General features: G+C 33.5%; 1 protein-coding gene across 1 annotated transcript; it reads right to left on the reverse strand.

Annotated features, from left to right (window-relative positions):
• Positions 1-10,126: 10,126 nt before the first annotated feature.
• LOC129945208 (zinc finger BED domain-containing protein 4-like) lies at positions 10,127-11,155 on the reverse strand. Its single transcript, XM_056054869.1, has one exon. The coding sequence runs from the start codon at positions 11,153-11,155 to the stop codon at positions 10,127-10,129; it is 1,029 nt and encodes a 342-aa protein (XP_055910844.1).
• Between the last annotated feature and the right edge of the window lie 2,646 nt (positions 11,156-13,801).

A 13,801-nucleotide genomic window follows, 5' to 3' on the forward strand; every position in this document is an offset into this window, starting at 1 on the left:
ACAGTATAGTTAACTGAACTATGAGCGCGTGTTGATACAAATCTTGGTCGTTTTGTAAATTTTCGAAAACTAACTGCCATAGTTAATAATAAATTATTCAAAAGCCTACTATACTCAATGTGGGCACAGTGACGGATTCAAAGTAAAGTCACTGCGGGATCGTATAAACATGCTTGAAGTTGGAATCATGTGTTTCTAAAACATAAAAAGTGTTTTAAAGTCTTATTTCATCAAAAATAACTAAAATATATCTAATATCTTTTTTCGTTCCCAGTGTTTTTGATCGAAAACCAATTTTTACCAATTTAAGTAGCATTTTTTAAATTTTTAATTTGTAACTGTTAAGAATGCAGCTCTGGAACAATTTGAATTTTTTTGAAATCTAGAACTATTTGTTTCGAAGGATTGACATTTTCAAATCGTTTAAGTCTTTGCTAAGAAAATATAACTATTTGGTTCAATTTTCAAGAATTTGGCAGACCAGTGAAAATTTAGTATTTTCGTTGTTTGAATTTAGGTGATATGTGGTTTAACTTGAAACATATTTGGGTTTATCATTTTTGGAATAGTAATAATGTTTTTTAAAAGCATTGATTTTTTTTTTTCTTAAAATAAATACACAGAGACAGAGTAAAGAGTTAACCGTAGGAAAGGCAGAGAGGGTTTGAAAATAGAAATACATGAACCTTGGTTTTGAATACCTGAATACAGTATTGGGGAGTCAGGACGATGTAGCACGTAGTTTAAATTGATTAATTCACCTCTTAACATAAAAATAGTTTTTATCATCTCCGTTTTGTTCCCATCCAGAAAGTAAAGTTACTATTAAGATTATAGTTGACTTTACTATAATACATCCTGTTAAGTGACAATTTAACTTCATTTACATACTTGTTGTATAAAAACGGTGCTGTTTTTTCCAATATGTTCTCAAATTTTCATCTAAGAGTAGTAGCTGCGTCACAATAGTAGAAACTTATGACACATATGCACTTACGCAGCAACTTGCGAGTTCTTGCCATTCTTTGACGTAATGCGAGTTTTTTCTAGCATATGCTTCAGGACAATTTTTGGCATGCGTTCCTCTTCCATTTGTATGACTTTAACTACAGTACAGCATCACTAGTCTGGACACTTCAGTAGTCCGGACACCTCTATGTTTCAGACATTTTCAAAAGTTTACCCCTGCAGTCCGGACAGCGTATTAAAACGCTTATGTACAATGCACATACATATATGCCCATGTTCTGCATTTCACTTATTGTGAATACACTTTGCGAAAGTGAATTTGGGTGTTCCACAATTCGTTATTGTGAATTGGATTTTCGAACATGAAAATGGATGTTCTGTATTTCGGTTTGTTCCATTTTTTGAACGCATTCAAATCACATTTTATATTTCTGTGAATTGTATTGTCTGCCATACAGTTGCAATTAGTTTGTTCTTTCTTTCTTCTTCCCTTAGAACATATAAAAAAGCGTCTTTGCTTAATCTAAAATTACCATGAAAGCTTGAAAGAGGAAATCAAGAATTTACTTTATTTATCAGAACAATTCTACATACATAATTTGCACACACTTACATTGTGTCAGGTAAATCCAATATATTTGAATTGTCTCGCAAAATTCGTCTTCTTATTTTTTCTCTTGAATTCTGCTTCCTTTTTTCATTTAAAATTGCCAATAATATTGCATCCATCTTGAAAACAGCAAAAATTTTACTTCAGAAACAAAATAAAAATGGATGGCCCTTCAGTTCTGACAGTTCGAAACAATTTCGAAATCGATCGAATTCAAGAACATGCAATTTCATTTCACGTGAAATTGAAAAGTGATTTCAATTCACTTTCGATCGAAATTCGGAACATGGGCGATATTATTTGTTTCTGTTTCTTGGAAAAAACGTTTGTTCATACGATTACGGGGAAATGCAAATTTACTAATTGGAAGTTTATATTTGTGGTCGTTGATTTTTCATGCTCTATTACATTTCATCATGAGCTTTCTTTAAGGATAAGGCATATTTTGTTTGGTGTAATTTGAATTTCTCATTGAAAACTTTTAAAACATAAGTTATTACTTATTATGGCTTCTTCAAAGAAAAGGAAGCATGTTACTTTGACACTTTCTGAGAAATGTAAAATATTGGATGATATTGAAACTGGCAAATTAGTCGGGCAAGTAGTAGAAATTTTCAAAGTCTAAAAGTCAACTGTGATATTGATATAAAAATGAATAAGATGAAAATTCGGCAATTTATATCTAACACATTTCAAGGATCAGGTAAGCTTACAAAAGGTCTTAAATTTAAGGTCTAAGATCATTTAACAATTGCTTCAAGGTCAGAGAGAAATTATTAGACAAGATGAACATCCAGCGGTAGAAGAAGCATTGTTGAGATGGTTCATCCAACAAAGAAATTATCATGTGCCAATTTCAACAGATATGATTCAATCCAAAGTCAAATTCTTTTACAACGAGATGACTGGTTAGGAAGATTTTGCAGCAAGTTCTGGTTGGTTGGAAAAATTTAAATTGCGACATGGAATTCGATGCCTTAAGATTTGTGGCGAAAAAGTATCCAGCGACGTTGCTGCTGTTAAGTTAAATTAAAACTGATTCAAGAAATGAACATAAGTGAAAAACAGGTAAATAATGCTGATGAGTGAGTTGCCTTTTGGAGGGTTCTTCCGGGGACGACATGGGTTCATGCGAATAAAAAATCTGCTCCTGGCAGAAAAATATCGAAAGATCGCGTAACTTTTATGCCATGCAGGTACTCCAGACTGGGTTAATGGCTCGTTTTGCTTCTGCTTATTTAATTTGTAGATGTTTTTCCACATTGAGATTAGACGTTATAAGAAAACCAAGGTACCAATACTCTCTAAAAATGCAGCCTTGTTTTACGTTTTACAACCATCGTCGTTGTAAATTCTTCAGACAAAAAGTTTCCATCCCACACCGCCTCTACATTATTCTCATACAGAGCTTTACTGCTGCTTATACCCATCCTAAATAGCTTGTAAAAGAGTGCTTCATGGAGTCGAACGCAGCACAGTACAGTTTTTAGTGCTTTTGCTGGTATATTTGTGCAAGGTGAAGATCTAATCTACCGTGGAATTATTTTCTTTGTAGCCTGATTGAAATTCATGCAGAATGTTTATTGAATATTAGCGATTTAAATAACTTTGAAGCAGTATTCAGGAACAATATCCCTCTATAATTTCCTGGGTTCAAGAAATCTTCTTTTTTATGATTGATTTTTTCAAACTTTGTGGAAAATTTGCACTCTTAAGCAATCGGTTAAATTCTTTTGTAAGGGCTTGAGCAAATTTTACGGTACAATTTTTGAACAACTCGAAAGGAATTCCGTCTTCTTGACGTCTTTGACTGCTTTCCAAAAGTCTGATGAGGATCTGCTACTACTTATCATTGATATGTTCTGTTGATCGTTCTCTAATTTTTTGGAATTGCACATATATTTTTAGATTCTCTGACAGCCTAAGCGTATAGACTTTTGAAAATATTATTGTTGTATCTCCTTAATAATTTAAGGAAAACAAAAGACTTGGTTCTTGCCAACATGCAGTCTTTGTCAAACTATTTTTGCTTACTTTTCCAGTTATTTCCTCTAAATTGCGGTGGACGTGGGCCAGCTTTTTTAATTATGTATGTAAGTTAATCGATACTCGGTGTAGCTTTGACTGTATATAGATGTAGGAGTTCAAGGTCTAAAATAGTTTGGTAAGTATTTGATTTTCTGTCATTCCAAAATAATTTCGGTAATAGATTAAGCTGGTTTGTCGATTGTAGCCTCTAAAGGCTTAAAATCTAAAATCTGCTTACCAATCCGAAATCAGGTTATGCCAGCCTCCAGTTGCAAAGCAGTAATCTATAACAGAGCATGATGTTTTTCTAAGAAAAGTTTGTTCACCACGTAAATCTCCATCACAACTTCCATTCAAAACTTGACAGTCGAAAGGATCAGTGAGTTCAGGTATTTTGCTTCCCTTGTTGTCACATACTTCATCTTTGGATTGACGGTGGGTATTCAATATTGTAGAGTTTATTCCGTAAACAAAATTATTTTGAGTGAATCCTATTCGGCCGTTGAAGTCTCCAACAAGAACGAAGTTTGTTGAATTGAGGTTCTATAAAAGATCACTCAACTTCAAGCTTAATGAAATGAGAATTACCTATCACCTCGAATTTTAATTGTACTTCTAGGTTCATGCGGTAGGCTAAAAGCTCCCCTCCACTTGCTCTTCCGAAGATGTTTCTTTTAACAGCAGGTATCCAATTTAGTTCATAATTCATAAAAAAGTTTTTAAATCTACTTTCTTCAATATCTAATAAATGAGTTTCTAATAGTATGAAAATGTGGAATTCATTTAAATAATTTAAAAATTCAAAGTTTATTTTTTACTCCAGCAATATTATAACTTAAAATTTAAAAAAACGTATTTTTTTTGATTCGGGTAGACGGCTGCTTCTCAACAATTTGGCCCATCAGAAGCTTTAGTAAAGTTTCCAGCAGGTCTTTTGCTTGTTTGACTGCCTCTTGCCATCCCTGTATTTGGATTCGAAGTTGACAGTTCTCATAATTTGTTTTCACTCATCAATTCAACTATAGTATTTTTTACACCTGTCGACAAATTACCTAGAATTTCATTCAGAACTTGCATTCCATTTGAATTTCCACATCTTAACCCTTCTGAATTATCCCAGGTGAAAACTTTACCCAAAACATGCATCCTATCATCTCTCAGACAATTTGTTTCTTTAGATATTTCTGACGCAGTACCTTCATCAACATAAACAATTTGGATCTTCTTTGGCGGACATTGAATGGAAAATCTTTATTAATAGAGATTCCTGACGACTTCAGCTGTCTCGATTGGAATGTGTTGAGATGTCATTTGGACTGCAATTGTTGCTTTGTTCGAGTCTCTCAATGAAACTTTATAAGCGTTGTCGATTTCGGTGTTTGTGTTGAGGTCAAGCAAACCCGAACAAATTGATTTGGCTTTTTCGGTCACGTTTATATACAGTTTTTACTACACTTTTATTAATTTTCCTAGGAGCTCTTATTTTCTCGACTTTTTTGACAGATAATCAAATACGCACCAATTTTATTTAACAATGAAATGATGCTAATCGGAATTTATTGAGTTTTTTTTTGGATTTTTATATGTTAATGTAACATTTCCTAAACTAATTTTATATACAAAATAAAAATTATTATTATTCAACAAAAGAACAGTACATTAATGTATGTAAGTAAAAATAAATAAATTACATAAAATAAACATAAATTATTTAATTATAAGTACAGTGAAACCCGGATAAGTGCCTTTAGCATAAGTGTCTACCTGTTTTTTATAGAACCAACATTTTGAGGATAAGTACCTATCGCAAAACTACGTCCCCCGCTTAGTTGCCTTTTATTTTGTATACTTAATTGAAATACAAAATCATCTTTGCATCTAGCGCTTCCTTGTGTTTAATGCTTTAAAATTCAAATATAAAAAAGTTATAATCTTAATCTACTACAATGGGGGAGACTAACTAGGTAGCTTTCACTGTCAAAATTAAAGTAATTTTGTTTTGTTTTTAAGTTTAAACTGTAAGATTGTTTTCATTTTCATTACAAATTTTATTCATAAGAATTGTGAAAAAAGAAAGAGCCGAAAACTGACTTCACTTTCAATTAAATACAAATTAGAAATCCTCCGCCTGGTTGAAAGCAAATCAGAATCAAGAAAGGAAATTGGCGAAAAATTTAAATGAATTAATCGCAAAAAACAAAACAAACTAAAACTCTAAACGGAAACGTTTGCGAAAGAGTTCTAATGAAAAGTAGAGAAAGCTCTTATTAAATGGTTTGATCAAATGTGACCTCAAAATGCAATAATCAATGGAGTTCAGCTAATGAACAAGGCTAAAAAGTTTGCTGTTAAATTAAATGAAGACTTTGAGCCAACAAGTAGCTGGCTTTGGCGCTGGAAACGAAGAGAAAATATAAGATACAAGAAAACTCAAGGTGAGGTGGCTGACGCAGATGTTTCAGGAGTTTTGCCAATTTTAATTTCCATATACGAGCATATAACTTCTTTAAAGCAGACGAAAGTGGCCTTTGTTTCAAAGCCTTACTAAATGGTACTATAACAAAAAAGGTAGCACCCTGCAGGTGGAAAAATTGATAAAAGTCGACTCACTCTTCATTTTCTATGCAATGCCGATGGAATATTGAAAAAAGTATTTACCATCGGAAAACTCAAGAATCCAAGGTGCTTCAAAGGAAATTCCATTCCACTTCCTTATTATTCCCAAAATAAAGCATGGATGACGCCTTCTTTGTGAACTAAATTGATTAGGTAAAGAATTTGATAATAAAATGTTAAGAAAAAACAGAAATATTTTACTTTTTGTCGACGACGCAGAATGTCACAAGATTGACAACTTAGATACTGATTCCTTTTGGTTCACGAGTTAGATTCTGCTGAAGACAGTAAAGGCAGTAAAGTCTTGGGTCCACTGGACCCAGGCCTTTTAAAATGTCAATAAAATAAAAGTATAATATATTTTATATATTTTTTCTTATTAAACTTCATACTTAAACAATAGAAAACAAGTTTTAAAAAAATCAAACACAGCAAGTTTCATTTGTACTTCAAATTTGCACTTTCGTCAGGCAGTCTTAATTTGTAATGTTTAAATATAGTATTTTTAATAAAATATAAAATTAAATAATAAATAAAAAGTTAAAAATCCAAAAATACATTTGTTTGCAAATTTTAAAAACCACTCTTTCAAACTGTGGAAACAATAATAACTTAAAATTTTTTTTTGAAAAAGTCAACCAATCTACAAACATGAAAAACATACTTGTTTTGAAAAACTCATACAAATGGGCAGCTTGCACTTAGCACATAAATGTACCGTTTTCGATTTTTTATTTGCCGAACACAAAGAGCATCTTTTTCTTTTGTTTTTATCGAATTTTAGATTTTCTTCGTTATCTGGACCTACTTCTATGGGTTGAAGTTGCACGGGAAGTCTTTGGGTATAATATCTTTCCCTCATGTGTGGTTCACACAAAATCTTTGCAAGCACTTTCAAAAACATCATCCTTGTAATGTTCGAGGATCTTGCGTGGCTCTTCTGAATGACATAAGCATTTAGAGCACTCATGTCCAATATTCTATAGAAGACAGCCATCAGCCAACGACGCGTCCTGCGCCTTTTGTGTTATTATAGTGAAGAATTATTTCAGGCTTCTTAGAAAATTCATCAACATTGCTGTCGTGATGCATGGTAGAAATGAGAATGACAGACTTATTCTTCTTTGGCACATAACTTACAATTGTCTTGTCGTTTGTTAACCCGAACAGTGATGACTCGACAGATCTATCCCTGCGAGGTAAAAATATATCTGGAATTTCTTTCTTATTTTTCCTCACGGTGCCAACGACTGTTAGACCTGTAGATTGCATGATGTTGAGAAGTTCCATAGATGTGTACCAGTTGTCTGTAGTGATGTTCCGATTCGAGTTCAAAATGGGTTGACATAGTCTCAAGAACGCTTGCACTGTTATTGGATACTTTCTCTCTTCCTCTGTCAAAGTGATTCCGTCGGTATTTTTTCCACAGTACAAATAAGTATTCAGTACATAGTGATTCCTTGAATCTGCAAGACATTGCATTTTTAATCCGTATTTGTTGGGTTTGCTGGGTATGTACATTTTAAACCCACAGCGTCCCCGAAAAGCTACCAACATTTCATCGATAGTCCCATTAGCACCAATTGAATAGTTTGCTTGTGAATTACTGTTGAAAATATTTATAATTTCAGTCACTATGCAACCAGGATCATTTTGTTTTCTTTTCTCTCTTTCGTTTGGGTTATCAAAACGGATGCATAATAGCAGTGCATAAAATCGCAATGAAGACATGCATAGATGGAAAATTTCTCGTCCTGTTCCATCTGTCGCAAATAGCGATATTATTGCTTCGTGATTCGGTTTAAACACCGCAAAGTAAAACAATAGACCTAAAAAAGCGTCGAGTTCTTGCTCGGTACATACCTTGTATTCAGCACCATCCGAAGACTTATACTTTATCGTGCAAGCTTCCAATTTTATGTTGGTCCAAGTAAGTATTCTATATTTGATCTCTGCATCGAATATTTTTTCAAAGGCTTCCTTTGTATTGAAAGGCTCTATAGGTCTTGATCGAGAGGTTACACATGGTAGACGGATGATATTGTGGTTCCTGGTACGAGCATTTCTTGTGGGTGGAGTTTTAAACTACTTGAATCTATTTTTCCCATAGAAGTATCCAGAACCCTCTGGGATCTCATCTGCTTCATTTTGGTTATCAGAATCATGGTCAGCAGACAATTTTAAGTCTGAATCGTGATCACTAGTCAATACAAAATCACTGTCACTTCTGGCAGAGAAATCCTTTTCCGAATAATTGCTTGAATTAAACTCAATTTCCTCTTCTTCGTTGTTTAATTCAATATTCAGCTGTTGTTCTAACATGTTTTCTGATATGCAGAAAAACTACTTTAATTTGCCATTATAATCAACTGAAATAATACAATAACTTGAAATAATCATTAAAATAAATAACAGGAAAAAAGTAACGTAAATCAAGTTGTGGGTCCAGCGGACCCATACACATGCAAATACACACCTAAGGAGAAGCGAGCGAAATGCGTCCTTCTCACCACAAAAGCAAAGGCTTACTGCAGGAAGGTACTGAGAAATTGAGAGAGCTGCGGTGACTGTGCCGTTTTCTGCAAACATTTGAAGAATTGTGTGTGGGTCCACTGGACCAACGACTTTAGTTAAGGGCTAAAATCAGATTGCATAATCTAAAACAAACCAAAATAAATAATTATTTAACTTCTTAAATAAAAAGTTCTGTTTTTAATAAGTTATCAATACTAGTCAGTTGATTTTCCGAATGCATTTTCCTATTTTTTAAATAAAATTAAATGTTTTTGTTTGTTTTTGTAAATACTGGGATAAGTGCTTATGTGCACTTAAAAGGGTTTTTCATAGCTGCTCAACCCGCATAAGTACCTTTTAAAGATAGGCATTTATGGTTAGGCACTTATCCGGGTTTTACAACTTTAAATTACCATTGGTTTTTTGATAAGATACTTTCCATTTACAAACTTATTAATTTTTGTGTGGGTCAAGAATTGTTTTTTGAAATATTTTGTATCTAATAAGCTCTTTACATTATGCATTTGCATAATGCTTTCCACAGTACCACATAAAAGCTTGTTGGTAGTATCATAATTTATAAAATTCACTGCAGAGAATGTTCGCTCTGATGCTGCGGAACTGTGGGGCAAAACTGCCAAGTTAATCATCGAGTCCAAAAGTTCTTGAAACATTGTCTTTTTGATGGAAACCTGACAACTCCTGTTTCAGGGGAACATTTTTGAACGAATACATTGTTTACTCCTAAATGTAAGCTCCACTACGAATTCAGTTTTTCAAATCTTAATTTTCATGGAATGGATACGCTTTTACTGTTGGCAGTAGGGATATCGTGCTACCTAATCTTCGGCCGAAGCCGAAGCCTGAGGTTGAAAAAAGTCAAGAATTCTCCTATCCAATTGGATACAAATATTATTTTTATTGAAATTTATTGCTTACCAAACATAAGACAAATGAAATAAAAATAACTAATTAGTAAATTATAAAGAAAAAAGAAATAAATAATTCATTTTAAGTTATATTAATTCAATACATTAATAATTAAAATCAAAGAGTCTAATGTTGTATGCTAAGAACAAAATTTTTTCAACATTTTCACTACTCAAATTTGGTCTTTTGTCTGCATATATCTGTCCGGCAGCACTGAACAGTTGTTCACTAGGAACGCTAGTGGGTGGCGCAGACAAAAATTGCATAGCTACGTTCCTTGTATGGGCTAGACGCCCAATATGCATATACATCAACGTTTCGTAAGAGTAAAGGTTCTTTCAAAAAAGACAACAGCTTTCCCTCAAACGGAGGAGATTCATTTAAGCAAGTTCCGCTCTCGAATGGCAAAACAAATTTATCATGTGATTCCCATAAATCATCATGTTGCAATCCTGATGCTTATGTTGAAGAAGATGGCTGGGGATCATCGGCTTCTAAAATCATCGGAACCGTTTGATTTGACAAGCTCTGTTGTAATAATTCCAATATTTTTGCCTTGGTATTTCCGATTCCATCACTGGTAAAATACTTCCCTTTAAATCGAGGATCTATAAGGGTAGCAATCAATAAATTTGGAGTACTTTTTGCGTACGAAAATCGTTTATTAACAGACTCGCACAACCGGATTTTAAGCAATTTTAAGTTTTCAGTATCTTCATCTTTTGCAGCTAGTTTTGAATTCAACATGACAATCAGTGGTATAACTAATGATATTGATGAAGAATCGCTTGAAATATCAAGTGTAGCTTGATAAAAGCACTTCAATGCGTATATCATATCTCTTATTTGCACCCATTCTTCTGCTGCTGGTACTTCTATGCCACCGCGTTCTGCCATGTACAAATTTACAGCGAATTTTTGTTCCATGAGCCTTTCCAACATTAGATACGTGCTATTCCAGCGTGTTTCAACATCTCGAATCAAAGTGTGCCTGGGTAAGTCGCAAGTTTCTTGGAATTGCTTTAAATATCGACAAGCTTGCTCACTTCTTTCAAAATGTCCAACAATTTTGCGACATTTTTTTATTATATCCATCATGGGATCACTTTTGAATATAATGTCATGAATTACCAACTGAAGCGTATAAGCTACGCATCCAAGGGATGCAAAATTTCCAAGACGCATGGCAGACTGCATATTACAAGCATTGTCGCGTATAACCATGTGAACTTTGTTGGTCAATCGGAATTCAGCAATTATATTGATTAGTGTTTCTGAAATATGCTTACCAGTATGATTGCCTTCAAGTGCACTTGCTGCCAATATAACTTTTTGTCTTTTCGTAGCTTGTATGAAATGAGCTGTGCAACTCAGCAAAGAACAAGTCTTCGCAGGATTACTCCATATGTCTGTAGTAAGGCTAACGCATTCAGCCTTTTCCAAGAGAAGTATGACTTTTTCTTTTACCTTTAAATACGTCGCTGCCATTAAAGTCGTTCTGAAGTATTTTCAGACTTTTTTCTGTATCTAAATAGAGTGTCAGGATCAGCTAAGTTGAGCCTTCGAAATGCGTCTCCTTCAACCAAGTTATACGGCAGCATGTCGATGTCGACGATAATGATATCCATTATATTTTTATAGATTCTTAACCAGCATTCACATTAGCGCGACCAACGAACGACGAATGAATTACAAAATGTGAGCGTTCCACATTATCCACACTCGCAACGAATAAAATAATCGCGCGTACTTAACCTACAAAATTCATTCTTGTTTTGGTTTCGGTGATCAAAGTCAAACTTTATTCGCGACGAATTAAAAACTCTCATCTGAAAGAAATGTCAAAATCGACAAATATTCGTTCATTGGTTGGTCGTGCTCATGTGAATATTGCTTTAGGGATTAGGGATACCGAATGATCATCAGGGTAGAGCGCAGCTTTTTTCTTTTCAATCATTTAATATAATGTGGATTGCTTCAGTTCATTTCTGTCGTGTGAAGGGTTTAAGTTTGACCTCTCGCTCTCAGTTTTTTTTTTTCAAAGTTTGTTTTTCTTGTGTTGTTTGTTCATTACTTTTCGAATAAGTTTTCCATTCATTTAAATGTTGGCTTGCCAAATGCTTGTTAATATTTGTCGTGGTCTGATTTTTTGGTAAAACACTTCCAAGAGACAAAGCTTTTTTAAATATTTTTTGCAAATTGCTTTATCGCTGTTTTTAGAAAAATATTCCCAGATAGGATTTTTTCCCAAATATGTCATCATGTAAATATATATCTATGTACAAATATAAACAACAAAACAAAATAAAAGTACACAAATCGTCCAATAAAGTTCTATATTTTACTTTTACTCGATTTAAGAGCGGATAAGTAATTATTAGTAAATGCATGTAAATGCAATGTTTCATATTCTTGCAATACGAATATATACATTATATGTACTTACTTGAATTTTTTAAAATTATTAAGTGTTTTTTCCTTTTAAAATTGAACAAATTAAATTTATAAACAACACAACACAAACTAAACCGAAACCACGATTTAACAAAACAAAACACAAACGATTCGCAAAAGGTGTCAGGCAAAATTCAAACATTGAAATTCTGCAGCGGCGCCTACTATGATGGCACACAAGTATTTTGAAATACCTATTCAAAAATTACAAAAATTTAAATTTTTTCCGGCGCCTGTTACGATGCTCGATATAATAAACAGATTCTTCGGCTTCGGCCAAAACTTCGGCCTAAAATGGCCGAAGCCGAAGGTTTTTCCGAATGTGGTTTTTTTGGCAGAACTTCGGCCGAACCGAAGCCTCGGTCGGACACTACAAATTTCTTTTGAAGTGCATCAACAATAATCCTTTTATCTTGTTTTGGGTAACTTAAAAATATCTTTTCATATTGAAAACAAATAATTAAAAAAGAGTAACACTCGAACACAACTGAAAACAAAGAACAATAACAAACGGAAACGAAAACGAAAAAATGACAGACCATTTATACTATTACCCAAAATATAAAAGGGGTAAACTAGAATATATTAAGGTACCCACAGACGACGAACATGCTCGCGCAACGTGGTCGTGCTCGCGCTAAATTCGTCGTTTGTGGGTTGTTCCCGAACGGCTCGCTGTTGCCGAAAAATTTCGATTTCATCGTGTTTGCCGGTTTCAATGTTCGTCGTCTGTCCTGTGGCAATGTTTGCGAGCAAAACTTCATTTTTATTCAGATTTTGGTAGAGTACACATATCGCCGAAGAAAAATAATGGTGACAGTAAGCCGTGATTTCATTGATGAATTGTGTGTTATAAGAATAAAATTAAAAAAAAAACAAATCTTGGAACAATTTATTAAAAACATATAAAGAAATAGACCAAAGTGCGACACTTTACAGGGTTAAAAAAGATATAAATCTTTGGGTGAATCATACAGGCGAGAACTTGCCAATGTCAGAAAATTTAAAAAAATCTGGTGCAGGTGCTGATGACTTGTATGTGCCAACTCATTGGTATTTCAACCAAAAGGATTTTCTGCGAGAGCAGGAAATTCAACTGGAAGGAATAAATACCTTCGGCATGGAAAATAACATAGGCGCTTAAGCATATTTTGTTTATATTTTTTTAATTTTATTTCAACATATTTAAATACATGTGTTTAATTTGACTATTTTGCCAAGTTACACTGCCGGTAGTGTTAAAATAAGTACAAAATTTATTAGTATTGTAGCTGTGTTTACTGATGTATTTCCACTATTTATGGGCTTTAAACCAGTTAAATTTGCTTGTTGTGCATCTTTCGAGAAATCAGTTTCATCATTTTCAATATTTCAAAAAAATATGACAAGAAATTGTCATTAAATAATTATGCAAATAAAAGCATGTTAGTGTAATTATAGTTACCTTATGAGGAGCTAAGTTTATAGTTGTATGTAAAACTCTGAAACGGTTAGCCAAAATTCCAAATGCATTTTCTACTATTCGGTGATAAGCTACTCGTACAGTTGAAAGTTTGTTTCCCCTTTGTTAGATCGTGGCGGCTGTATGGTTTCATCAGGTTTTCCAAAAGAGGAAAAGCATCGTCTTCAACTATAACATAAGGAAGTATGTCATCAAATAATGGTAGCTTTTCTGGTTGT

The sequence above is a fragment of the Eupeodes corollae genome, chromosome 1, assembly GCF_945859685.1.
Source record: "Eupeodes corollae chromosome 1, idEupCoro1.1, whole genome shotgun sequence".
Lineage (NCBI taxonomy): Eukaryota > Metazoa > Arthropoda > Insecta > Diptera > Syrphidae > Eupeodes > Eupeodes corollae.

Coding starts and splice junctions, on each gene's coding strand:
- LOC129945208 (XM_056054869.1), bottom strand. CDS start 11,155: ATGGCAGCGACGTATTTAAAGGTAAAAGAAAAAGTCATACTTCTCTTG.